Below are 27,053 nucleotides of genomic sequence, written 5' to 3' on the forward strand. Positions count from 1 at the left end.
GAGGATAAACAGTATGTCAGGAAGTGTCCTTCAAATACAAAGGCCATTATCCTCACATGGCTGAGCAAAGACTCAAATTAGTACCTAACCAACAAGCTGTGAATGGGATAATCAGGCGAAGGGTCAAAGGTTAAGTATGGCTCCTGGTCCCATCCTTTGAGGTCTCAGAACACAGTATATTTCCGCGACCCCCGTCCCCAAAAGTAGTTCGGGTTCAAATAGTGCACCGCTGTACTTGCAAAGGCCGTAGTCATTCTTCTGTGCACAACAGCGAGGTGGAAACTGTGGTTAATGGTAGAGGAATACATCAGTTTTGAGACTGTATAAGTTGCATTACGTTGCTTCTTCGGCCGGCGTAAATTTGCGCCTTGATACTGTTACCGACACTTCCTGTTCGTCGCCTGCAGTTCCATGACCTCCGCTGGGGGTCAAATCAAAGTGGCTTTTATGGAAAAACGAGCAGGCAAATCTATGCTCATTTTCAGATATTTTGTCTGTTGTGCCCTCGACTTCAACATACTAAATTCTTGTAAATTGTATCTGCACCTTTCTATAGGTTTTGAGTCGTCGAATCACCTCACTTTGGGGTCCTTAACCATGTAAATCCCCATAGGCGAAAAACTGTGTTCTGAGACCTTGAGGGGTGAATGGTTCCTAGAGGGGTTGATGGCATTGCTTAATTGGATGATGAATGAGGGGAGCGTGTTGACCTGTAGAGGTGATGTTTTAGAGGCAGATGTTGAAGGACAAGTCACAGCTGTGGCCTTAGTTTTAGGTATGGCAGAAGTGAGTAATGTTCTAGAGGCTTCAGTTTGATAATTTTATGCTTTCTGACTCAATTCTCATTGACTCAGATGTTCCATGTACAGTTGACTGGCTGTCTGCTGTACTTTGTAATAGACAAAATATTTTACTAGTTTTTAGAAGACAATCATGTATTACTGTTTGATATTGGATGTATGATCGAACTGTAATACTTGGTTACAAGGTTTTGCTTTATTGTTTTTGACTTGTTGTTTACACTAATTACATTTATGTTGTCTGGACCTGAAAACACAACAAAATAATTTCTTTCGGAGCATAAGAGCTATCTACCAGTACATATCCAAAACACAAGATACGAAAATCTGAAGATCTGCTGCAGTACCAAGGAAAGCCACCAGGTTTCCCCCAAAGTAATAATTTCTTTGATAGGTCATGAGTCATGACCTAACCACATATCATGACAGTCCATTCTTAGTTTCTTGAGTTACAGTATGCTGTTCAACCACATACTTACATATTATGCAACCAAAAACCTAATGTCTAGGCAAAGGTAATTACTGACTGAGTGAGAGTTTACAAAGACATAGAACATTGCCATTTCCAGAATGGCTCCTCCCCCTTACAATGAGTGACAGGTACAGATTGAGCCCAGCCAGAGTTGAACCCTGGGGTGAAAAGAATGCTGGGATTGTTGTTGATATATTGTTCTGCCACGGGAGTATTTTTCCATGACAGGTGGTTCTGCATGGGCAGAAAAACAAAATAAATCAACAAAAGAAGTTGCTGCTAAAAGGTTGTGTCATGATTTATGTGGAAAATTGATTTTCAATAACTGACACTATCTTCATAGTGATCTTGTCATGCTATCACAAAAGAGATAAAGTTCTTAGTGATAAATCTTTGTTTATTGTAATGCTGATCGATCATATATGTCACTAAGACTTTGTATGGTCCATTTGTTCAATGCCTCGTACAATATTTTTTTTTTTGTGGATTATTTGGTAAACTCGTCACCTTGAACTTACATGTAAAATCACAGTGAAAATGATTGTTCTATCTGCTGCCTACTTGCCTCCCTGATTCAACTGCGAACTGAAAACTGACACAAACACTGTCCCCCTATCACGAAATTATGGTAACTGCAAAGCATTTGCAGTTGTACATCCCAACATATTACAAAAACAGAGTTCCACACAGCTTTTGATGCATGTTGGATTTCCAGTGCTGTGCCATCACACTCTTCTCCCTTTGATTGTAAACACTCAAATTTTTGTGAAATAGAATGCCTAGGAAATACAGTAGTACATCCCAACATATTACAAGAACAGACTTCTATACAGCCTTTGGCGTATGTTGGATTTCCAGTGCTGTTCCATTATACTACAAAACCACGAAAAGATTTTACGACATTAACCCTCCTCTCCCTTTGATTGCAAACACTGGCCGTCTGGTTTGTTCTTCATCAGACCCGATTGCATTATCAGCCATGAAACGGTGTCCTACAGTTTTACGAGAGCAGACAGTCTACACTGCTTCTATCTCTCTGATCATTAAACAGGTGCTGAGCACAGCTGTCTGCATCCCATGTGAGTTTAACAGGTCAGAGGTTGTGAAAGAAATCCAATTCCATCCCAGCTCAGCAGGTGTACAGATGCTGGTGGGAGATTAGTAGGCTGGGAGTAATGAGCTTGATGCTATCTGTGTACATGTGTATCTCTGTGGATAATGTCAGGAGAAAGTGGATTTGTTGGGACTGTACATCTAGGGCAAGCTCTAAAGGAGGGCAAATGTTTGTTACCTTTGCCAAAGAGGTTGTTTCTTTCTGCTTCCAGTAGTATCTGATGTGTCTGTGTGCCTGTATCTGTTGGATAATGTCAGGGGAAGGTGGATTTGTACATGGATGGGGCAAGCTCTAGAGGGTTGGAGGGCAAGTGTTTGTTACTTTTGCCAAGAAGGTTATGTTTCCACTTCCAGTACTGCAGTAGTATCTGTGTGCCTGTATCTGTGTGGATAACATGGTAGGTGGATTTGTACATGGGTGGATGGGGCAACCTCTAAAGGGTGGTAGGGCAAGTGTTTCCAGTAGTGTTCATGTGTGTGTCTGTGTGTCGAAGCGGTGTGTCAAAAAGGTGTTGGGTAGGCTTTGACAAGACCTTGAAATGATTAGATTTTGTGCCCCTATCATCTTGTTATGGTACTGCAGCAACTTCTGTGTTTTGTATCATTTGATCTGAAGATTATATAGCTACCAAATTGGGGTGGTAGTTAACCCTTCTTTTGGTAGTGTTTTGGATTTTGCATTAAGAAATCCAAAAAGTTAAGTTGCTGACCTTAGACCGAGGCAGAGCATAATGCTTTTTTGATAGCCAAAATGCAGCCTTGCCATGGCTTTTGGCCAAGCCCACTGGGTTGCCCATAGGTACTCTACTTGATAAATGTTCAGGGTTCTTTTACATGCAGAGCTTTGACGACTGTAACATAGGTAATTTTCTGAAGGTCAGGAGAAAGAGATCATTGACAGAAATAAATCAACCTGTACTGGTGTTGTTTTATATGTTCATAAATTATGCAGGTGTCGAAGTACGGTGATTAATTTTAGTAATTATTCAAGTTTATGTTTACCAGTAGGTCCAAGTTGGACGGCATTGCTTAATACATTTATTGTCAGATAACCCTATAACACACACTAGATAGTCAATCAGTAAGCTGTAAAGATGTAAATATGACAAGCTCTTAATATCGAAATATTTGTTCAAGATCGTAGTTGAAGGTCACAGTGTTAATAATCACGTGTCTAGTATTTTCTGCCATAAACTCCTCACATTCAAACAGGTGCCGACTTTTCTCTATTGTGTTGCTACAATTGTTTATACCTCAAAGTCAAACCCAAAGATACCGCAAACTCTGCCGCGAAACTTCAGTGCTGCAAACAAAAATGCATTTATGGTAGGACAAATGACTTAACTTTATTGGAAAATTTCCAGCAGTAAAAGGAGTCATAACCTGCTATATGCTCTTCAGCTACAGACCCTACTCCAGGCATTTTACCCACATGCATTTTTCATGACTGTGTAAGATTAGCCAGATTTAAGACAAGCCCATGTATTAGCAGGGCTCGAAATACTTTTTTTCTGCATACCTGCACAGGTGCAGGTAACATTGCAAATTACTTGCACCAGACAAATTTTACCTGCACCACTCTGAATTTAGGAAGTATGGATCATGATAGAATTGTTGAGGAACCACTGCTATTTTTCTTTTATACTTGATAGGTGGTAAAAGTCTATGCAGCGAATAACAATCCACATACACTTACGTCGCAGGACATTTATGTATAAAACCCTTGCCAGTGCAGGTTAAGTGCAGGTAGACATCAGAAATACCTGCACAGCTCCAATTTTACCTGCACTAACCTGCATATGCAGGTAGTATTTCGAGCCCTGTAGTGTGTATAGCCAGACTGTACTCTATTATTGACCAGTAAAAGCATCCCTGGAGGGGCAGATTTAATCTCAGCCTGCCATCAGGCTTGTCTGTGGGAAGAGCAGGAGAAATACGATATAATCTATTGGTTTGGAGACAAAAATTGGTAATGACAAGCACTGATTCTCATGCATGGAGGTTGGTGTTGGCCTGGTGAACTCAAACTCCCGAAACAATGGCTTGACCATATACATAGGGCACGTTTTGATACAATACAATGTAGGTTTATGACAGAAAATAGGGACATGCTATTGACAGTCCTGACTGCATTTTACAAAATTCAATTGTATCAAGACCATAAATGAGAAATACGATATAGATTATAATCTGTTGGTTTGGAGACAAAAATTGGTAATGACAAGCGCTGTTTCTTATGCATGGAGGTTGGTGTTGGCCTCTGTGAACTCAAACAACCGTTTGACCACCTACTTCATAGGGCATATTCGTGTCACAATAGGTTTGGGTCAGTAAATTGCTCTGAACAGTTATGGCTGTATTGTACAAAATTTAGCTGTCTCAAGACCAAAAATTTTGTCGTAAGAAAAAAAACGGGTCAGTTCTATCATAGCCCTACTTAAAATCTGATGACAAATTAACCTTGTACCCTCTTACTGGACTGCAGTAAAAGCTACCTGCAATGGGTGGACTATCATTAATTATTCATCGCCAAAATTTGATATTCTAAAGGTTTTTATTGTTTGTAATTGATATTAATAAAGTAAAATATTTTGATACAAACTAAAATGACATGACATGTGTGACATGTTTGTCAGATTTTTTCAATTCACCTATACATTTAATTTTTAATTTTCTTTTTCGTGTTGTAAATTTTGTTTTTAAATGACAGTTGCAAAAAGGAAAATCTGATATTTTATTATAGACACGAATGAACTAGGTTGATGAAGTTTATTTGAAAAAGAACTCCTCTACTTCAAGCATGTATGACCTAGCCTTTTCTATCAGAAGCAGTTAGCTAATTCCTTCTGTCGATCTGCCCTCTCCATCTCCCTGTATAATGTGCTGTCAGATCCCCTCCCATATGCATGAGCCGGGCTGCCCATGAATGTTAGAGTGTTACATGTACAAATATACGTCAAATTTTTCAATTTGTTTGTTTAGTTAATTTTTAATTTTCACTTTAAATTTTCTGTGTAAATGCCTGTTGTAAAAAGGAAATGTGAGATTTAATTAGAGACAAATAAATGAATATGGATGAATGTTAGACAAAAAATTAAGACTTAGTAAGTTAGTGAATAAAGCTTTAAAAGTCCACTGGTCCACCTGGTATGACCTACATCATGATGTAGCCTTTTTCTAACTCCTGCTAATTTCCCCATATCTCCCTGTATAATGTGCCGTCAGATCCCCTCCTATATGCATGAGCCGTGCTGTCATGAATGTTAGAACACAGCTTATCGACAGGACAAAACAAATGGGTGCCTTCCGGCGACCACCCCGATTTCTGCACTGGATCGTGATTCATGGAGCCAAGAGAAGCGAGCGAGATTTTGCACGCATCGTCTGCTCTGAAACAAATATCAGACAGGAAAAATATTGGCTGACTTGTTCATAAAGGTGTAATATGTTTTTAGGTCAAGAAATCACAGATGAGGCTACGTCAGACTTATTTGTTGCTTTCTGGATTTTTTCAGAAAAAAAGTGGACAGGCAGATCAATTTTGCCCATAACGTCTGCTCTGAAACAAACATCAGATTTTCACTAGAAAGATATTGGGTAACTTGTTCATAAAGGTGGAATATTTTGAACAAACCATATTTTTTTTAGGTCAGGCAATTGCAGATGAGACCACACCAAATTTATTTGTTCCTTCTCGGATTTTTTCAGACAAAAATCGACCAGCAGGTCGAAAACAATGAAAATAAATTTTTTCGAAAAGGTCTGGGGTGAATAAAGAGTTAATAGCACGTTTTATGCAATGAATCCCTTACTTTGATTTGTTTTTAATGTTCTGAATAAAAGGCATAGTTTTTAGACTGAAATTATGTGTATCTGGCTCTGAATGGCAATATTTACAGGTTTGTGAACAAAACATGTATTATTTTTTCTCGGGACTTAATCTTTTATTGGAAAAAAATGGACAGGCGAATCCGAGAAGCGAGAAATAAAATTGGTGTGGCCTGATGTATTGCAAAAGTATTTTTTAATTACTAAGCATCAGGTGCTGGTTTTGACATATATGTGCTGTAGCAAAATTTATGTGTGTTTATTTACATAAAGAATTGTGGTTGACTGATGATGATGTTTTGAGGTTGCGTTATTAGTAGGCCTATGACAAATTGTTGCAGTATTTCTGATTGAATATCATTTATGAATATGAAATCTGGAGGTTTTGGGAGCTCAAAGGTAATACCATTCTTCTTCACTTCTTCAGAGGGAATTTGTTACATTTGAATGGACTTTCTAAAATGAAAATTATACTGCTTGAAAAATAAGAAAGAAATTCAAAATGTATTTTGTTAATTCATTTATGTTAATGTAATCTTTGACAATTTTATGAAGATTGAAAGTAAATAAAAGAGGCTTACAAAGATTTGAAAATATTCATAAGAAAGTTGACAAAAAATACTAAAGAAAGGCAAGTTTCTGTTCCTATAACAACTAGTAACTGGAACACCTTATTTGTGTTCAAGCACTGGTACAACAGTACAAGCACTAGTAGTAGTACCAATATAAGACTACTTAATAGCTAGGATTTGACCTTTTGACGTCCAGGTTCAGATGCTGGGTTGCTAAACCCTAGACCAAAAGTAGGTCGACTACTACTGTAGGAGGCCAGTTCTATTATAATATATTTATATAAAAAGTAAATTATGGGGAGGTAGTTGCATGTACGCTAACCTACGAGAATTTGAACCAATATTTTTGCAATCCACCGCCCATAATATTGGTAAATACAGGAATGGTTCATGCAATGGAGACACTTTTACAAGTTTTCACATTAAATGCACCTTAAGATTAAGATTTTACTACAATAATGCTATACGCCATAGAGTTCAGTATTCTTGATTAGTTTCCTTCAGTGTTCTGTTTGTCCTTTGAATTGTATTATTTCCGTTGACTGCGGTATTTTGGATATCAATAACAACCATTATTTTGCAAACTTAAGAAATCATTGTCGCAATTTTATCTACCATTTGTTATCACAGACACTCTAGAATATGCATTAAAATGAATCTGTTGGAGAAAAGGTGGAGATATCTGTTTAACATGGCAGACTGAATACGCAAGATGCAACAAATGTGATCATTAGATATGGGATTGAGGCTCGAATCCTGCTCGTGCAAGTCAAGAGAGCGCTTGGATGCTGTCATTTATTGCCGTCTCGCGGGATCAGCCTGGCGCCAGCCCGTAATTAAGGACATACCCTCGGAGAGAAATCCGCATTCTATCACCGACAAGATTGACGGGCAACTAGGCTATTAACAGTTGGCTATTGCCCATTGGTGGTGCTGTGCCCTGCTTTCTCCAAGATCTCGCTGTTTTGTCGCCAATGGGTTTATGATGAAATGCTCTTGGTCTTCCCGTTTGTCCCGCGAGACAGAGTGGCGTCAGCCGCCGCTCGATTGCCCCGTCATAAAAGGAACGTGTGGGAAACTGGCACGTAGGATATCCACTGGTTGTACGAGATAAGGACGGGCGATTTGTCTATGGTTTACATGGTTAGACTTAGAGCAGTCTTGTCCAACTTCTGGCCTCAGGGCTAAAACCTCCTAAAAACTCGTCCCTCCGACCTGGGTCGGAAATTTGCCTGTTGGGACAGGAAAATATTCCATCCCGTCCGTCTGAAAATTTGAACTTCATGACATGAAACAGGTAGAAATGCATTTTGGTAACTTAAAGAATGTAGAATGAAAAAAATGATAAATACAGAGACAGTCTAAATGGGCTACTAATGTCATCTAATGCTATATAAAACTCCAGGGAAACCCAAACCTATCTTATTTCTTTACTTTCACCTACTTTGGTTGATTTATGATTTGGAAAATTTAGGAAATGAATCAAGTTTAGCCCACACATGCTCAAATTTTCATGATTTTGTCACTAACAGGTATAAAGAACACTTGTCTTCCATTTTGATTACAACTTTTCCATTTATCAAGGTATTAAAAGTTCCAACATTAACTGTTTGAAATTTCACCCAACCTAGTATGTTGACTTCATTGCTCCTTATTTCATACACTGTACACCTACAAATTACAGACATCATGTAATATAACCTGCATTGGCACTTAACAACTACAACTTTCACATGATCGCTGTGTTCATCACATTTAGGTTTACTTGCAAATGCTCCCAACTTCATATACCACATTATAACACATAAAATCAGAGAAGATAAGATCCAACATAGTCTTGAAAGACTAAACTTTCATGGCTAATGAAAAAAGATGGTCTCATAACTGCTGAATTATGGTTGATATTCAAGCTGTTGCAGTGGATGTCATTTCAGTACCAAGGACAGATGTGTTTTACATGTTAAATAATGCCTGAACATTTCTTTATTTTATATTACTCTGTAGGGGAGGGGAAACAGATTGTTTTACTCCCTATTGTTGATCTATTTCTGGTTTCGTCTTTGAATTAAGCCATTTACTCAACTGGCAAGTCTTGATTTAAAACACACGAAATCAAGGAAAATAGTATTTAAGATAGTCTTGAAAGCTTAAGTTTGATTGCTAATGAAAAAAGATGGTCGCCTAACTGATGAATAATGGTGGATATTCAAGCTGTTGCAGTGGATGTCATTTCAGTACCAAGGACAGATGTGTTTTACACAGTAAACTTGATTACTAGACATTTCTTTACTTTATATTACACTGCAGGGGGAGGGAAATGGATTGTCTTACTCCATATTCTTGCTCTATTTCTGGTTTCTCCTTTTTGATTAAGCCACTTTAATATCAATTTTACGGGCAAAACTAAGTGTACGGAACAGCCGACCCCAATGATATGCATGACTGGTGATTATAGACAGCCTGTAAACTATATGATTTATTGCATAAAAGGCATGCTGGTACTCGCATACTTGCCTTTCCAACTATACATGTAGGTCTGCAGTCAAACCTGTACTACTTGTGAGGCCATGGAAAAATATGGTGTTTTTCCTGCTTCATTCCTGAAAAATTAGGTTCTGTAGGAATTATCAAACTTCAATATTCTCAACGTCAAAATTTAAATTTAATTTTGGTTACAAATATGTTGATACATTTATCCTTCATTAGATAGGACAAAGCAGTATTTTCACTTCAGTAGGAAGCAGGCTGAATAAAACTTAAATGATCTTAACTGCAAACAATGTGACTCCACTGCCCACCCAGAAAAGCATAGGGTCGGCAGGTTTTCTTGGGTAGTTCGGGAAACAGAAAACACAACATTTTTTTTTAGACCTGACCACCTCTGCAAAAGGACCACCTGGCCACAGTTTTTGTTATCCTTTCGATTACTTTCCCACAAACCTGAGCATCACAAATCCTGTGTAGAGTGGCCACATGTCTCTTTTGATCATTTTCTTGAAGTCCCTCAAGTGCTTATTTTAGACAGGATAGATTGTTTACAAAGTGTATTACATATCAGTATATAAGCACTTGTACATTGTACATGTGTTATGTAAACAGTTACCCACTCTGGATAGCCCTCTTCCTCTATGTAGCGGCTGAGAAAAATGCACTGTAATGATTGAACCCATATGGTCCTCCAGACATATATCCAGTTGTCATCCTTTGCAAATAGGCCCTAGGAAAAATAAACAGTTGCCTTTAAGCAAACATATCAAGAGGTCGTTTCATGTCTGTTTGTTTTTGTGAGAGTCCTTTCCTTATTTGTTAGTCACCATCATATGTGGCTTGAATTAATTAACATATACAAATGTACCACTTGATGTCTGAGATAGGTCAGTATTTACAAAGGTGCACTCAATCATATTGTCAGTATTGAAAACTCTTTCAATAGCATGATATACTAAATTAACTTAATGGCACACCCCAGTCCTCTTCTATTTACATGCTTGCTCGCTATGGATTAGTTTTTTTAGAAAGTAATAGCTAGTTTCAGATCCTAAGGCAAAGTATATCCTTTGCCTTTCTGGCGGATACAAACCATTGAGACTAAGTAAAAATTTTGGCTTGATTGAGAAGATATTGGCATACTTACTGATATACATATTTAGTTTAAACTTTAAGCATACATAATACATGTAATTTTTTTGGGTACAATATGGTCATGTTGCCTATTTTTCAAGACTTCAAGCATACAAAATACATGTATATTTTCTCTGGTTATTTTGTCTATTTTTAGTGACTTCAAGAGTTTATTTCTACTAGAACATCATTAGTATATACATTCTCTTACATCCTAAACAGACCCCATGTGTTGTTGTAGTTAATTATCAGGTACCAGCCACGTGATCCATGCCCCCACATCAATCATGTACGATCCCTGATATCAATGTACCACCCCTGACCAGGTCGTGACCTGACGTACTAATCATAGCGCTGACCGATCCGCTGGGTGTGATTTTCTGGACGGGAAAAAATTGCTCGCATTTTATCGGCAGATTGATATGGAGACTTGGCTGTGTGATTTGTCGCAAACCCATTATTTATATCGGCTTCCCTGACTGTAATATTCAATATTCTCAAGTTGCTATTTGTCTCTGCAGTAGACTTACATGCGCTCAGAGTTAAAACTGCCTTTAGAGCCTTGTGGCTAGCTGTATAATCCTAGAAGGATGGACGACATGTGAAAGTTTTATGTCTTTATGACTTGTGAAGATGTGGTTGTGCCATTGGACAGTTGTATATCGTGAATTTTTATTGCAATGCGAAAATATTTTGAGTATAAATGTACCCTTTGGGAAAATGCTAGTTGAACTTGATGCAGGTATATTTAAGTTACAACTTTGTAGGTTAGGTTATACACATTTATGCATCTTTTCCGCACATCTCTCTCCCCTCTTTCCCTGTAGCCCTCTCTCCCTTTCTTCCTACATGTACTTCTCCCCTCTCTCTCTATCTTTCCCTCTGTCTCTGTCCCTTTCTTCTTCTCCCTCTCCACTCTCTCTTTCTCTTTCTCTCTCTCTCTCTCTATGTATGCATGTATCATTACTGTCATAGGAAAGCTGAAAAAGTACTTTAAGGACACTCACCCCTGGTGGTAATAGATTTTATTGATCTCTAAAGGGGATAATGGCTGATAATGGAGTGTCAGGTACATTACAGAAGATGAGGCATCTTTATATATGTACATAGCAAATACTGGTACATAAGTGCTCTGTGAGAAGAAATTATAGATTTCTGATATATGGGAGAGTAAACCATTATTCTGCTCCAGTTGTCCTATTAGGAATGCACTTGTCAATGAGAACCAGGAGGGGAGTTTATGAAATTTGATTTTAGAATCCTTATGCCTCTCAAAGTTATCAAAGTTAAGCTAGGTTTTGGCCACACATTGACAACAGAAAAGTGTCAGTTCTCTAAATTATTGGGAAGTATCTGTATTCATCTTGTATTGATAGGCCCATTATCAAACTTGCCACCTACCAACTATCATCTGTTCATGTCCACAGACATACACACACAGACATGCACAAACATGAACACATGAACACACACACACACACTCTCTCTGTCTCTTTCACACACACACACACACACACACACACACACACACACACACACACACACACACACACACACACACACACACACACTCGCACACACACTCGCACACACACACGCACATAAGAATGTAACATTAACAAGTTAGCTTCTACAACACCTGCATGGAGATGATATTACAGCATGCTAGGTTCAAGTAAAGTTCTTCCTTTCCTATGTTTTGGGCCCATGCCAGTTCCACATGCTTGAGTAATGCCTGTATCATGAACCCTTATCTTTTACTATTGTGTAACAGTTGGTATTGAGGGGTTTTACCTAAGCCTGGATTTGTGCACGCCATTTACAGAAAACCACTAAACGCATTATTGTAAATCACCATTTGTCTAGTACTTTTCTAAAAGCCTTTGATTCTCGCAGTATCTAAGTTAAAAAAACAAACCAACTTTCAGTCCCTAAGCCATAGAAATTGTTATTGTAAATCACTGTTTGCTTCAGAAAGGTCTTGGTTTGCTTATTGTAAAAGAAAGCAACTTCACATTCGCAGTATCAGGGATCTTTTATACCATTTGTCTTAAGAAACAAATGCTTGTGGGAGTAAGGAAGACTTAGCAGGTGCAATAAAACAGCAGTAACATACATCTTGTGTGTACTTGTACTTTTCCTCAAAGTCATTACCGCTATCCCTGTGTTCTCGTGGGTGGAGATAACTGTGAAAAATGTATCATGTCTAAAAGTGAACTTTTTACCTCGCAAAGTTAGAACTACAGTATATAAAGAACAGTTACTGTCAATGGAATATTATATTTGAGTCAGTTTGTTGTTATCAATAGTTGTTTTATACTGTACTCAATTGAAAATTCATGATGATACAATAGTGTAAGCTTTAAGTGTTATAAAGTTTACAATTTGCAAAATCATAAACAGTCCATTATTTAGATATAGAAAAAACACAGTCATAGATTTTCAGTGCAAACTGCAAACACTTTGGCTAACTTTTAAAATGATTCATATACTGTGTGGTTTTAAACCCTTTGTTTTGTAATTGTGCCTTTCATGACAGAAATCTATACACAGTGATGTCTTCTGTTTGTTTCCCTTATTGCAGTGAGAGCATCCACTAAAAGTCAAGAAAGATGACCCACTATCTTAAAGAATGCCATGAAACACTAGACAACTGTTTTATCCACCTACAACAGGAAGTTTGGTCAGATCTTGTTAGAAGCAAGAGTTGTTAATTAGTTTCACTGGGACAGGCCCATTTTCTCATGTGGGTGGGAGTGAAAAAGTACTGTAAGTTCTTTTTGTGATGCTTTATTCCTCTTGATTGGAATGAAAATGGAGGTTTTTCAGTATTTTAAATTTCTTGTTGAAACAAATATGATCTACTGTTAAAATAGTCACATAAGAGAAACTTTTGTAACATCATTTAATTTACTGTGGAGGAGTCACCTTGAAAACCAAGAAAATGAAACCAGTAAAGGTTTCCTGATTTATGATATGTTAAAAAGAAATCATTGAAGGACAAGAAATGTTGTGTGTGAGGAGGAAAGCTGTACTGTGAGAAACTGTACAGTTAATGTAATACGAAGCTGCTTGGGTAATAAAAATGTATAATTTATGATGTACTTTTATGTGGTGATTGTAAGTGCTTGACTTGTCACAAGGAATGTCAATTATATATATATGTTTACCTACACATCCTCAAATTGTTTGTGAAGGTATGAAAACTAGTTTACAGAGCAGAAAACTGGTATGTTTGATGGCTGTAAAGAGGTTGAAAAATAAAACAGCCCTCTAGCATGAATGCTAAAAACTGCAGTCTGCAGTCACAAGATGTAAAACATTGTGAGCACATGTAAGGCTTGTTAAGTTTGACCCCTGACATTTGTTGTACATTCATATTTTCATTTAGGTCATTATCTAGTGCCAAGGAAAATGTCTCACTGTTTTATTAAAAATCTTTCATCTTGTTTTTGCTACAGGGAGCAAAAAGGCGGAAGGGCTGAAAGCTGCTGACATAGTGCCAATTCTTAGAGAAAAAATAGCTTTCTTATCAGGTAAGGAGTGGTCTTTCTGACATTAATTCTAACTCATTTATTTTCTTCTTATTGTAATGTTCCAAATAGACACCTTCCATTGCGATTCCAATTGCGCTGCTTCTGCTGTTTCAACTGCAGTCTCTTGATTTACAAATGCTGTGAAACTTAACTTGAAATATGATATGCTAAATAGCAATTACTCAAGCAACTGGACATGATTTTGGAAACGTCACTGTTTCCAATTGCTTGAGTAATTGCTATCTTATTACCTGGATGTCTGACCTTCATCAGTATTCTTAAAATATGTACTATGTGAGAAATATTACTGACTTTGTAAAAGAAGTATCCTGTGTACTACCCCTACCCCTAATCCTAAGATACTTCTAGATAGTCTTCATTCCTAAATGCTGCAAAATCTATGTGTTACGAACTTAATGAACATCATTCGTAGCTTTGGATTGATAAGAGCTCAGAGACAGAATTCGACAGGTTTCGGCTTTATTCGTTTTTCTCAAGAATGGAGCTTGGAATGAATTTACAATGTACTTCTCATAATTATGTACAATGTTGTTTCCCAGGCGGCCGTGACATGAGAGGCGGTCCTGTCCTGACGTTTCCACAGCGCAACAACCCAGAAAAAGCCATCCGCTACGATGATCTCAAGAGACTCATGACATACTTAGCTAGTATTCCTAGGTATGTATACTCAATAGTGTAACATCAAGTCACATTGCTATAGAGGAATTGTATTGAAAACCTAAACATCTGAAGTGTATTATACAACTCAAGATCATTGATGCTGCATTGGTACGTCTCTTTAAATCACTTTAACTTCTTGAATTTTTTTTCTCATGTGGCAGTATTATGGCATCTGGTGGAATTATGAGAGTTGATGTTAGATCACATGTAAACTATAACAGAATGCCCAGTAATACAAACTGCCAGTGTGTTTAGAGGTAACATATGCATGATGCTGCTGCTAGTCATTTTTGTTGTTGTTGTTTTCGTGTCTTTTCAAAAACATTTAGAAAATGTTGTGATGTATGGTCTTTGTCCTTTACAGTGAGGACACCAAGAAACATGGTTTCAGTGTGGTGGTGGACATGCGAGGGTCCACTTGGAGTTCTGTTAAACCCCTACTCAAAGCATTACAGGTTAGTCCCTTATACACAACATGGAGTTCTCTTAACCCCCTAGTTTAGTCCATTGTTCTAGATAGTGCTCTTCTGTATATGAGAACATATGATTAAGATAAATGTACAAGAAAAGATCTTTATTGTGAGTAGATTAAAACCATTCCAGCCAAAATGGGGTACAATTTCCAGAAACGCCTTTGTAACCCCGGCTACTCCTATTTAGTTAGTTAGTCAAGCTGGCTTTATGTTTTTTACTTAGGGAGAAGAGATGTTGCTACAGTTAGCAATAGTTCAGTGCCCAAGTAAGCTCGCTCAAAAGAAGCTGCAATGGCAGTAGTAGGTACTAGGGGGAGCTTTTGCAATGCTGAAAAGTTTGCGTTCAGATTTTAAATACGTCACCATTGCATGGGGATAAATATACTGCAGTGCCTCCTGTTGGTCATTGCTGCAACTGCAGTTTTATCATAACACATGTATTTTGCCAGGGGAAACGCTTCAGTTCCATATGTGCATTACTGTAAATGCAGAGATGTTTGCGGTGGTTTTATGTTTGTGGTTTTATGTTTGTGGTTTTCATGGTGACCACTTCACCGCGAACTTAGAACCACCACCAATGCTCCATTTCCCTGCTAATGCAAAAGTGAGTCCCCGCAAACTTAAATGCATTTACAGTATATATATCTAGTAAGACGATACCTACAGAAGTTGTGATAGGGTCTCTTAATGTGGTAATCTTGTAATCTACACTAGTACTTATGGGACATCCATGCCTTGAAGTGTTCCCAATGTTTCATCAGTGCATGTTTGACCTCTGCCCCCTGTAGGACTGTTTCCCCGGTAACATCCACATGGCTCACATCATCAAACCTGACAACTTCTGGCAGAAACACCGCACCAGTCTCGGCTCCTCCAAGTTCTCCTTTGAGGTAACAATATTGTAGCAAAATAAGTTGCAAAGTTTAAGCTTTGTTCCAACTCTTATGATAACTTCTTTCCATGGCAAAATATTTACATAAGTCCAACCCTTTGCCAATCCAAATTGTGTGTATTCATTGGAAAAGAGTGAAATTCAAGCATGTACACAAGGGGTGGGTACCGGTACCGGTCCAGTCCATAGTTGCAAAGTTTAAGCTTTCTTCCAACACAAAGAAAGGAACTTGGCACAAATTTTCGGTCAAACTTGTCAACCTTCTTCAGAATGATTCGCTTCACTGACGTTCGGGAAGTCGGAAGATGAAACGTACATCTGAAGAAGGTCAATGAGTTTGACCAAAAATTCATGGTGAGTTCCTTTCTTTGTGTTGGAACGAAGCTTAAACTTTACAAGTATGGATTTGATGACCCAATATACTCTGAATCGTTTGTACTTTGGTACAATGCCAGAGATATGGAAGTCATGAAGTGTGTACATGAATTTCACTCTTTTCCTATGAATACACACAATTTGGATTGGCGTAGGGTTGGACTTATGTAAATATTTTGCCATGGAAAGAAGTTATTGTTATTTTGATATCTGCAAAGTTGGCTTTCCAAGAGGATAAATCTTGGATATGCGGCAAAAAATCTTTAAATAAGACATTGAGATGTACTACAAGTAGCTGCCTTTTAAAAAAACTAATCTATTCGAAATATTTTGGAATCAAACTTCACTTGACAATCAGCTGTATCCTGTTAAGGTACTCTTTCCTACCAAATGTGGTATTGAACACTGTTTCTGTGTTTTTGTCACGCTAACATAGAGGATACACCATTAATGAGCTTTCCACACCTAGTTGATTTGTAAGAGAAATGTGGCATGTGGGAAATATCCTGACTTAAAAGGCACTGTGGAAAAGACTATTAGTTTCTGGTTTTGACCAAGATTTTAGCCAGATAACGATCTAAATCTAAAAGGGATCTTGGGTATGTTTCATTACATCTGAAACCTTTCCTTTAACCATTAGCATTTTTACAAATGTGTGGCTGAGTTATGTAAGTAAATGCATTTATATGCCCTTGTTTGTTTACATGTTTAGATGAAAGAAACATGATGAAAGTCAGTGTACTTTGTTCTGTCCATAAAGATTGTTTCACTATTTTCAGTAAGTTGCTATGAATATTGTAATTTCATTCAAATGTCTTACACGATTGCTGATCTGAACAGTGAGCATCTCACAGAGCAGGTAAATTCCAAAAGGCAACCACAGAAAGAGTGTGTGGAAGTCAGACCATTTCCAAAATCATATCCAGTTGCTTGAGTAACTGCTTTTTGGCAGTTATCTTATTACCTGGATGTCTAATGTTCATTGACGTAACCACAGAAAGTTTTCTCGCAGACAGTTTTGCTATACTTATATTGTTTTGTAATAACTGTTGTACTTTCTTCGTTACAGACCTCCATGATAGCTCTAGACGGCCTAACAAAATGCATCGACCAATCGCAGCTTACTAGTGAATTTGACGGCACGCTGGTGTATGATCACGAAGAGTGGATAGAACTCAGGCTGGTACGTAATTCACATAGGTACATGTATACAGATAAGAAATTCTTAGCATCCCATAATTATTGGTCATGATTAACATTTATCATGGCATTCTTCCAGTTGTCCTTGGTTGCTGTATCAGTGAAGACAGTGTCATTGTGATTTCAATGGATTGTTGCTCAAGTGTGTGCAAGTGTTTTGTTTGATTTATCAATCTTTTGAGTTTTGGACGCCGACCACATAGTTTTAGAGAGTGTCAGATGACCTCAAACTCTCCAAAATGCTTCAAAAATGATACATTCGTATGAAGGTAATTGACATAGTAAAAAAATTAACAACTATTTTTGTACACAAGGTAAGTGCTTGCCAAGAAGCTTTTAACCAGTCCTCTGATTTTTCTCAAGCTGGAATGATCCATGTCTTGTGACCAGAAATGTCATGTGACCAATGAAATGTCTTGTAAGCTAAACTGTGTGAGAAAAGCAAATGGGTCAAAGATGCTAACATAGCATCAAAAATTTTGTTCTTTGATTATAGTCAACACTTGAAAGGAACATTAACCTTTTTTTCCTGCTGCCTAACCCCTAACCAATACAGGTTGGGGTGCCAAATGGTTACTTTAGCGTGCTAAAGTTTGAAAGCAAATATTTCTACGCTTCCAGGCCCTTGAGGAGTTTGTCTACTCAGCGTTGGACTTGCTGGACAAGTTCGAGACCCTGGAGGAAGCAATGAACGCTAACGACTTTGCAGACGACCTTGCTGGTGCCAAACTCATGATGGAGGAACACAACTCTCGCAAGAAGAAGATCTCCAAGGCCCCGATCGAACACTTGGAGACGGAGGGGCAGAAACTACTGGAGAAGATCGGGGTGATGAAGGCAGAGGAGGGGACAGGGGACAGTGGGATAGGCGAGAACCATGCAATGGTATCAGGTGGGGGTCTAAACAATCACCATATAAAGACAAAACTGTAGATTAGATTTATGTTGGTCTCTACTGTCCTTTCCTAGTGTTACTGCTGTAGAAATGTTTGTGACATAATTATGGTATAAGGGTACTATGTTATATAGGGGCATAGCAAAGTAGTTTGAAAACTACATTATGTGCTTGAAAACTTTTCAAGGATTGTAAAACTCAATTTAGGCTAAAAAGGTTGATTTTCACAGTATGGAAAATGAGTTTACTTGAATCTCAAATTTACTTGGAAAATGTTAGGCATCTGAAAGTTACTTCGGTTAATTGTCATAGCTTTGTAATTGGAATCTCTGATATGAAAATCGTTCTGCCTATTACATAGGTACTGCTGATTTCCAAAGTGAAGCTCCTCGTGTGACGAGTTTGGTAGAGAACCTGCACGCCACGCGACAGAGACTACAGCAACTATGGCACATCCGCAAGCTGAAGTTAGACCAGTGCTTCCAGCTGCGTCTCTTTGACAACGACTGTGAGAAGGTAGGGTCATGGGTCAACTGGACAGGAATGATGGGGTCATGGGTCAGGGGTACAGGAATTGATGGGGTCAGGGGTCAGCAGGAAGGAATGGATGAGGTCAAGGGTCATGGGTCAGCTGGACAGAAATGGATGGGTCAACATTCAGACTAGTTTTGTTCTCCTCTTACAGTCACACTTGTGGAATATTCGGTCTTTATGTGTTTTTTCAGTGTGTAGAATAGAAAAAACCCTACTGTCAACAGTAGCCATCATCTGTGTTGTCATAAGAAGACAACCAAGGGCCAATATTTCCTCTGTCACTCTCAACTAAGTTGTAAATGTTAGGCGGTTTATGACATAGAACCGGAAGACATCTTAACGATTAATACATTCTGCTGCTTTCAGATGTTTGAATGGCTCAGTCACAACAAGGAGCTATTCGTCGTGAACTTCACGGAGATTGGCGCCTCGCACAAAATCGCGCTGGAGCTGCAGGCAGAGCACAGCCACTTCGCAATGAACTCCATGGTGAGTTTTATCCTCCACATCGAACAAAGAAAAATAAACGAAAGAGACAGGGTTGGACAAGCTAAGTATTCTAAGATTTTTTTGCCTGAACAATTTTTCTATGTATTTTCACTTCTTGCAATGGAATTCTTTGAAGTATTTTTCTGAGTTGACCAATGCTTGATGCCACAACTGTGCAAAGTTATAAGTATATCAACATCTTAGTTTCCCAATTTGGCCCGATCAGCACTTTTACGGGAGAATCAGACTATTGGACTTGCCCAACCCTGATGAGATGTTTCATTTAAGTGGCCATGTAGCATGGGATATTATGCATCTCACATTTAAGTATAATAGCTGATAGATATTAAAATGTTTCCTCACCCTTTATCTGGTTTAGTTTAATTTTGGTAAGGCTTTTCTATTGTTTCAGTCTAAAATTCATGGGCATATTTCTGCTCTAATAGAGCTTCTAGGGCAAAAATCAATGTATTCTACTATGGTTAAGATTAGTATTTGTCTTGACTTGTTCCCAGGACAATCTTCCCGGAAATTGGGCTGCCCATATTTCCTAATATGGCATATATCCTGGTTTCCTGGCACAACGACCCTCCCACTGTTATGTACCACAGATCTGAGTTATGAGCTCAGACAAGTGACAGGTCCCATTTTGTTTAATCTGACCGGAATGAAAAATGATCATTTTTCCTCCCAGGGGGGAATAAATGGTGCCAGTGTGATTATACTGACTGTGGGTAGACAGAGCCAAGCAGATGTTAGAGTGCAATTAGGTGACAAAGCAGGAAAACAAACAAAATGGCAGTGTGCACCTTTAGATGATACCTGTAAAATTTGGAAATTGCCATATAAGTGCTTCTGTGATTGATAGACTTTTTATAGGATATTTCTTTGTAAAACAAGCTACAGATGTTTTTTCCTTTTTGAAAAAAAATCTGATTGCAATATGGTGCATTCAAGTCTTGTACCACTTGTATTATCATTGACTTTAAATGTGGCATGTGCATGTACAATGTAAATAATGATAGTTGCAATAGAATGTTGGAAAAATACACATTTCTTTAAAATAAACTAATGTGTAGGATAGAAGTAAACAGTATTGAAATGTGGAATGAAGGATAGAGTATATAAAGATGTGCGATTTTCCTTAGCCTCTCGTAGATATACATAATAACATTAGTGAGATATAGGTAGTATTTTTCATTTGGTAAAAGCATGGCCATGATTAGTATGGTAATCAACACAAGGATTGTAATTCACTTAATAGAGTCCGGGTGGTTCATCTTAATAAAGTAAAACACCTTCCCATCATTTTTATTCAAAGTGATAAGTGAAAACAAAAGGGAAGAAAATGAATCTGTTCTTTGTTATTCTTCTCAAATTTACCATTATGAAGAGAATCTGATGTTGGAAATGGTAAAAAAAAAGTATTAAATACTTTTGTGGGAGCAGGATAACAAATATAGACCTTACCCCCCACCTAGAACAAAAGCCTAAAAATTACATTTACCATTACCTCCTACAAAACTACATGGTACAGTCCTTCTGATAGACCCCACTAATCAACAGTGTTAAAGAAAGAGGGTAATTCATTAAGCCTTGTCATTCAGAGGTGGATATAGTGATGAAATGGCTTGATTATCTCTGTCTTCAGTACTGTAGGATTGTTTTGGTACAAATGTAGATGCATGTTTGTAAGATGAGAGGATATCTTTCACTCTGGCATCTACTCAAGTATGGCAGAGGTGAGAGAACAACACTTAGTCTATTCTTTTAGTTTTAGAACTGTTACATATTATATTATAAGACTAGTTCACCTTTACCCGGGGTAACCTATATCCATTGTATTTAAAAACAAGTTACTTAGGGATATCAAGTCGACGGATGGTGACTTCAACAACTTGATATCCCTAAAGGCCGTTTTTGAATACAACGGATATAGGTTACCCTGTGAATAAAGGTTAAGTAGTGTTACATGTAGTTTGTTACAGTTTTTAACTGGTGGGTTAGATGGAACAGAAATTTATACTCACTTGTTCTTAGTTTTTGCCTTCTCAGGCTGAAACATTTAGTGTTCGCTACATGATTTAGCTGTGACAGTTTGCTATGGCTTAGGGTTAAAACATTAACATTTATTTTCCTCTCTAAAGTTTAAGAAAAATTGTAGTTGTTTTATTTTCTTACTTTAATTTTCTGTCAATTCGTTTTTGTTTCCCTTGTATGATAACATGTACACTTCTTTGTGATTTAGTTTATATCAAATTTTATATTTTTGGCATCAGAAAAGATGATTCAAACAACTACGATTTTTTACCTTAAAATGTATTCGACCTACCTTATATAGATATATTTGAAAGGATGAAAAAGGCATTGTCGAGGATGCTAATACTTCAGAATGTACCCCTGCATTTGTGACTTATGAGCTTAAGAAAAATGATACCTCTAGAAATGAGAAAAAAGGGGTCAGTGACATCTTTAGCACCTTCAGAAAACTTAAAATGATACAGAAACTGCAGTCCGTCTGTACAGACTATGTATTTTAGCTTTGTTGCAACATCATCTTTTGGGATGAGGCTGCTGTAATACTCTTAAGATCTGACAAACACTCTTTTCGGTAGAAAATGATTTATCCAACTTTGTTTTACTGTGATTTAATGAATAACTTAGTACCAAATACAAATTTTTAAATTTTTAAAGTTGTCCTCTAAAATTGGTTTAATTTTTACAAAATGGACATTAAGAATTTCAAAGTTCAAAGTTCAGATATTTGTAGAATTCTTTAAAACGTTGATGAAAAAAAAAAGAAATGCTCAGTGGAAAGCACTACCATTTGCAAGAAAAACGAAGCTTTCAGCTGTCCTTTTTTAAATTCATATCAAGGATATCAAATAAGGATGGAATGAATCTTCTCAGTATAGTCAGGCAGTAGCCTACATGTAGAAGCTTGCAACACATTCGCATCTCAAAAAGGCTGGCTTAGAGGCTATAAACAGGTAGTGAGTTAAAGTTACACTAAAAGCACAATATTATACGTCAAACAGTAAGCTGAATTCTAGATAAAATCCATAGCATCTTACCGTTCCTGGTCTTGAGCCCCTCACAAATGCAAACTATGAAATAATCATGAAGGATGTCTAACAGACTCCGTCAATTATTAATTATGCAAATTGGTGCGTAACAGACTGGGAGTTTGTAACTGGAGAGTTCTTTCGTGCGGTGCTGCTTTTACCTGTCATGAAATTTGTATAGAGTCTAATTGTTTTGAACGTGGTCCTTTTGACAATACTTCTCTTGGTAATATGGTTAGATAGGGTATGCCATTTGGTTTGAAGAGGGGGCAACTTTTTTATTTTTTATTTAATTAGAACACTGGTAACTGTATTAATTAGATTTTGTGACATTTGAAAGAAATATTGCTGGAATCGCATCATTTGGCAGAATTTAACCAAAGTTGTGTTGCCCTTAAGCTAATGTCACTCAAAGTTAGTGTTGATCACCCCTATGTTGTGACATGGAATATTCCATTGTGCACAACCACCTATGGTGGGCCGTACCATTGTCCTTGAGCGGGTGGGTAGAGCAGCCATTCCGGCTCCAGGGACTCTGATAATTGGCTTTCAAAAATCCCACTGAGATTTTAGACCTGTCATTAGAAGAGACTCTGGGAAACACAATAGGTCTTCGACCAGGACAGTCTATGGTACCGTAAACTCACTCACTTTCACTGTAATAAAATGTCTTTAGATGGTTCGTCTTTCAAAATCTTACCTTTCACAAAGAATACTTCAGACATGTTTTGCTCAGAATTTTGCCGAAAACTTTTGCTTTATTTGGGACGTGATTGGATAAAAATTGTACCAAAGATAAAATAGTTGAATAAAAGTTGGCAAAAATATTGTGATTTAGGGTATGGGTATTACATGATTCAACGCCAAACAGAATCAGAAATCCACTTTGACATGGGGGAGCCTGTCTGGGCTGTCCCTCTGCTAAATCTCAAAAGTGATTAATCTAGATATGATACTCTTATATGGCATATGTCCTCAGACGATAATAAAGGATTTGAACTTTTCATTTTGGTCTTCTGACACAAATCTGAGATTTTATCCAACCTCGTATCTAGAAGTAACCCCTATGTAAGCTTGATTTGGATCGTTCTCGTTGTGGGGAAAGACTCCTGAACGCTGCATCGACGGAAATTTGATTTTGATCCGATTGATTCATCGTATGTCTGGGGCCAAAGTTAAAAGCTTTCCTGCTGCGGGCCCATTGGTGAAGCATTAGAATACATGGGAAAATACCAACATTTCCTCTAAAACACAGACATAACAGTTACCAATGGATTTTTAATGGGCTCCACTGGGAAACATGGATTGGATGGAAGGTAAGAATAGGTTGTTTCATTTTATGTTCAGTAGTAAGTCAGTAGTGGTATATTAACTAGTATGTTGTTCACATGGGGTAGGGTGTTTATTTTCTATGTGAAAAAAAAAAGACTAGGGAAAGGCTGTCAGTTACATTGAATATAAGGAATTGTTAGCCTCTGTTTGCAGACTTCTAGCAGTGCTGACTTTTATTTTTTTTGCGAGAGCGCTGATTTGCGATTTTCAACTGTGCAAAACTCCCTTTGCCAGGAATGAGATAACCACAGTCCATGTTGAAAATCGAGAATCAGAGCTCCCACAAAAAAAAAGCCGTTGCTGCTTGAAGTTTGTAAACGAGGCGAGGAATTGTGAGGTAGGCATTTTATTCTCCGATCATCTTTTATTGATAGGAGCAAAAGGTTATCTGAAACAGGTAGGAGGGTGGGAGGGAGGAGGTTGATATCATGGGTAGAACTGTGTACCTTAACAAATTTTACGTACAGTTACAGGTACAGGTACAGAACTCGTACAGGTGCAGGCACAGGTATATTGTACATCGATGTAGGTGAGACCTTCAGGTAGTAAAATAGCCATTACAGGATATGATTTTGGATATGATTAATGCCAAATAGCAATTACTGTATGATTTTGGAAATGGTCAGATGTTTTAGATAACATCATTCGTCAGTGACACTGAAGAGATCTTATTGAAGAGTAGGTTTATTATCCTTACTATGAATTGATATGCAAAAGAGGTGAAGGCAATAAGAAGACAATATATTGGTTTAGGTACCCAGACCTGTACTTCAACCTTAACAGGTTTGATCAATTGTCTGTAAGTTATACACGTAGCCAATTGTCTTTTTTAATTATAAGTTGTCATCTTTGATTGAGGATTTACATTTTTTAATCTCAAAACGATTTCTAACGGCAAGATTAACACAGTGGTCATCGATGATTCAGGATTTATTTATCTGAAGTCATAGAAAGTGGTGTCCACTAGGGCACAAAACTTCTTGTGTTAGGTCACAATATTTGTCTGAGTTATCTTTTGCATTTAGCCCACAACTGAAAATGTTATGTTTCTCAATAGCATTCAATTTGTTATTATTCTCTGCTACAAGGGAGTTTCACTTAAAACCCCACAGTACAGAATCAATTCAGATTTGGCTTTTTGTGTTTCAATTACCGTATATGTTGTAGCAAACTCATACTGTGTAAGTATGAGCTTTATTTTATTACCTATTTCATGAAATATAAGTGTGCCCAGTTAATGTTGTATTCTAAAGTTAAACTTGTATCTCTAAGCACTATTTTCAGAGGAAATTGCTAAGAGGGCAAGGGAAGCTCAGAACTATTTCGTAAGATAACAGAGGCCTTACTGTTAATATAATAACGGTCCCTTTTTAGGCTTGACTTTAGAACCCAATTGTATCAGTCGATTGAAATTTCCGAAAAATACACATTTTGTTTGAATGAAGGAATAATATCTTGATTACATATAGACTGTTACACCGTCATAGGCAACTTAAGCTTGAGTCCTGGCCAAGGTATAGAAATGAAATTCACTTTAAAGAGTTTTAGGGAAAAGCCCAGGTAGAAAATTGTTAACTTCAAGCAAGTATACACTCTTTGGAAGGATCTAACTGTCTTACTCTGATTTGTGAGTTCTATTTTGGCGGCTCTTTTCCCTCTCAGTGTGACTGTGATTGGCAGTAGTGTGGGAGTAAACCTGGTATCCTATTTCAGAACAAACAGATTCTGTTTTCCTTTCACTGTTAACTCCTACCCATCATGCCTGTCAACATAAATGCTTCTATGTATGGAGTGTGACAGTTTCCTGGGTGGGAGAAGATGAGTGTTGAAATGAGAAGAAACTGCTGCATGCACTATTTTGTAGACAGACTTGAAAGACATAAATTTTATTTACCAAATTGAATGATTTCATTGATTTACCAAATTGAATACTTTTTAGAGAACCTTTGTGTATGTGACTGTCAAAACTATATGATACTATCATGCACTTGTACATGCTTTCTAGAAATACATGACAATTTTACATTGCATGTACTTGAAGATATATGTCAATTCATGTGCCTTATGCATAAACTACACGTACATGTAGTTAGTACAAGTACATTTGTACATGCAGATAAAGCTTACGTGTATACAAGTACATTTGTACATGCAGATAAAGCTTACGTGTATACCTTGTTGCCAACTAAATGTTGTGGAAATGTTACGGTGTCATTTTGTCTTTCACACATGACAACATTTCTTCCTCCATGAAACGTTCCACTGAGAACGCTGAATGTTCTAATTGTTTGAAGAATCATTTAATTGCTCTTACTTGACAATCTGACATTAACAGCATTATTCTGGAATTCAAACCCATTCTTTCACGTTCCAAACAGGCTTTAAAATGTTGGATGTCAGTGTATCCAAAAGCTTTATGCAATAACTTTTCTTCCAATTGTGGCATGTATGTCACTAAAACACAAACTTGGAGGCTTCAACCCTTAAATACTTCTGTAAATGGTTGTCTGGTTGTTTAAGAGTAAACTGAAGTAGTAGTAGTATATAGTAGAAGCAACACTCTCAAAATATGTTTTTAGTGCTTGAAAAGTTGTTGAACTAAAAATGTACATCAGACTTGGTCTCAATAGTATTTTTTATTCACATTGGCTTTACTTTGTATGAAGGTGGATTCTAACAGACATTTATTCCATTTGACAGCATGAAAACGGAAATAAAATGCCAGCCAGCAGTACTCAGGTATCAATATGCCATGACTGTGCTGCATTAGATGCTTATCTGTTCCCTACACCTCCACATAATGTAGCAAAGTGACAAGTTCAGGATGGATGGCACCCCATTCCCAGCCTTAAATCAAGCCAATTCTGTGTGTACCCTGTAAATAACATGTGATACTATGTTGAGAAAGGTCAATTTACAGTTGCGGTGCATCCGTGGACTGGCGTATTTACCCATTAGGACAGCCAAAGGGCTAACGTTTTATCCGGGGGTCATAGGCAGTTGAGTTTGAAATCTCAGTTTCAACTGAGACTAAACTGCAGAGTGCAGTGTTGAAAATTGTACTGGATGTTTTTTGAACATGGCAGACAGTGAAGGTGAGGTGTATTTGTTGATATGATATTTTTGAGAAAAACTTGAATGTGCTTTTAAAAATAATCTCCTGGCTGATTACATA

General features: G+C 37.5%; 1 protein-coding gene across 1 annotated transcript in view; it reads left to right on the forward strand.

Annotated features, from left to right (window-relative positions):
* LOC118406216 (kalirin-like) overlaps positions 1-27,053 on the forward strand; it is a gene marked incomplete in the record, with an annotated part of 160,338 nt that overhangs the window by 9,299 nt on the left and 123,986 nt on the right. The window contains 8 exon segments of the mRNA XM_035806117.1: positions 13,868-13,942; positions 14,503-14,620; positions 14,988-15,078; positions 15,885-15,986; positions 17,433-17,546; positions 18,185-18,455; positions 18,820-18,974; positions 19,359-19,481. Of these exon segments, the coding sequence (XP_035662010.1) occupies positions 13,868-13,942; positions 14,503-14,620; positions 14,988-15,078; positions 15,885-15,986; positions 17,433-17,546; positions 18,185-18,455; positions 18,820-18,974; positions 19,359-19,481 (1,049 nt within the window).

The sequence above is a fragment of the Branchiostoma floridae genome, chromosome 18, assembly GCF_000003815.2.
Source record: "Branchiostoma floridae strain S238N-H82 chromosome 18, Bfl_VNyyK, whole genome shotgun sequence".
Classification (NCBI taxonomy): Eukaryota; Metazoa; Chordata; class Leptocardii; order Amphioxiformes; family Branchiostomatidae; genus Branchiostoma; species Branchiostoma floridae.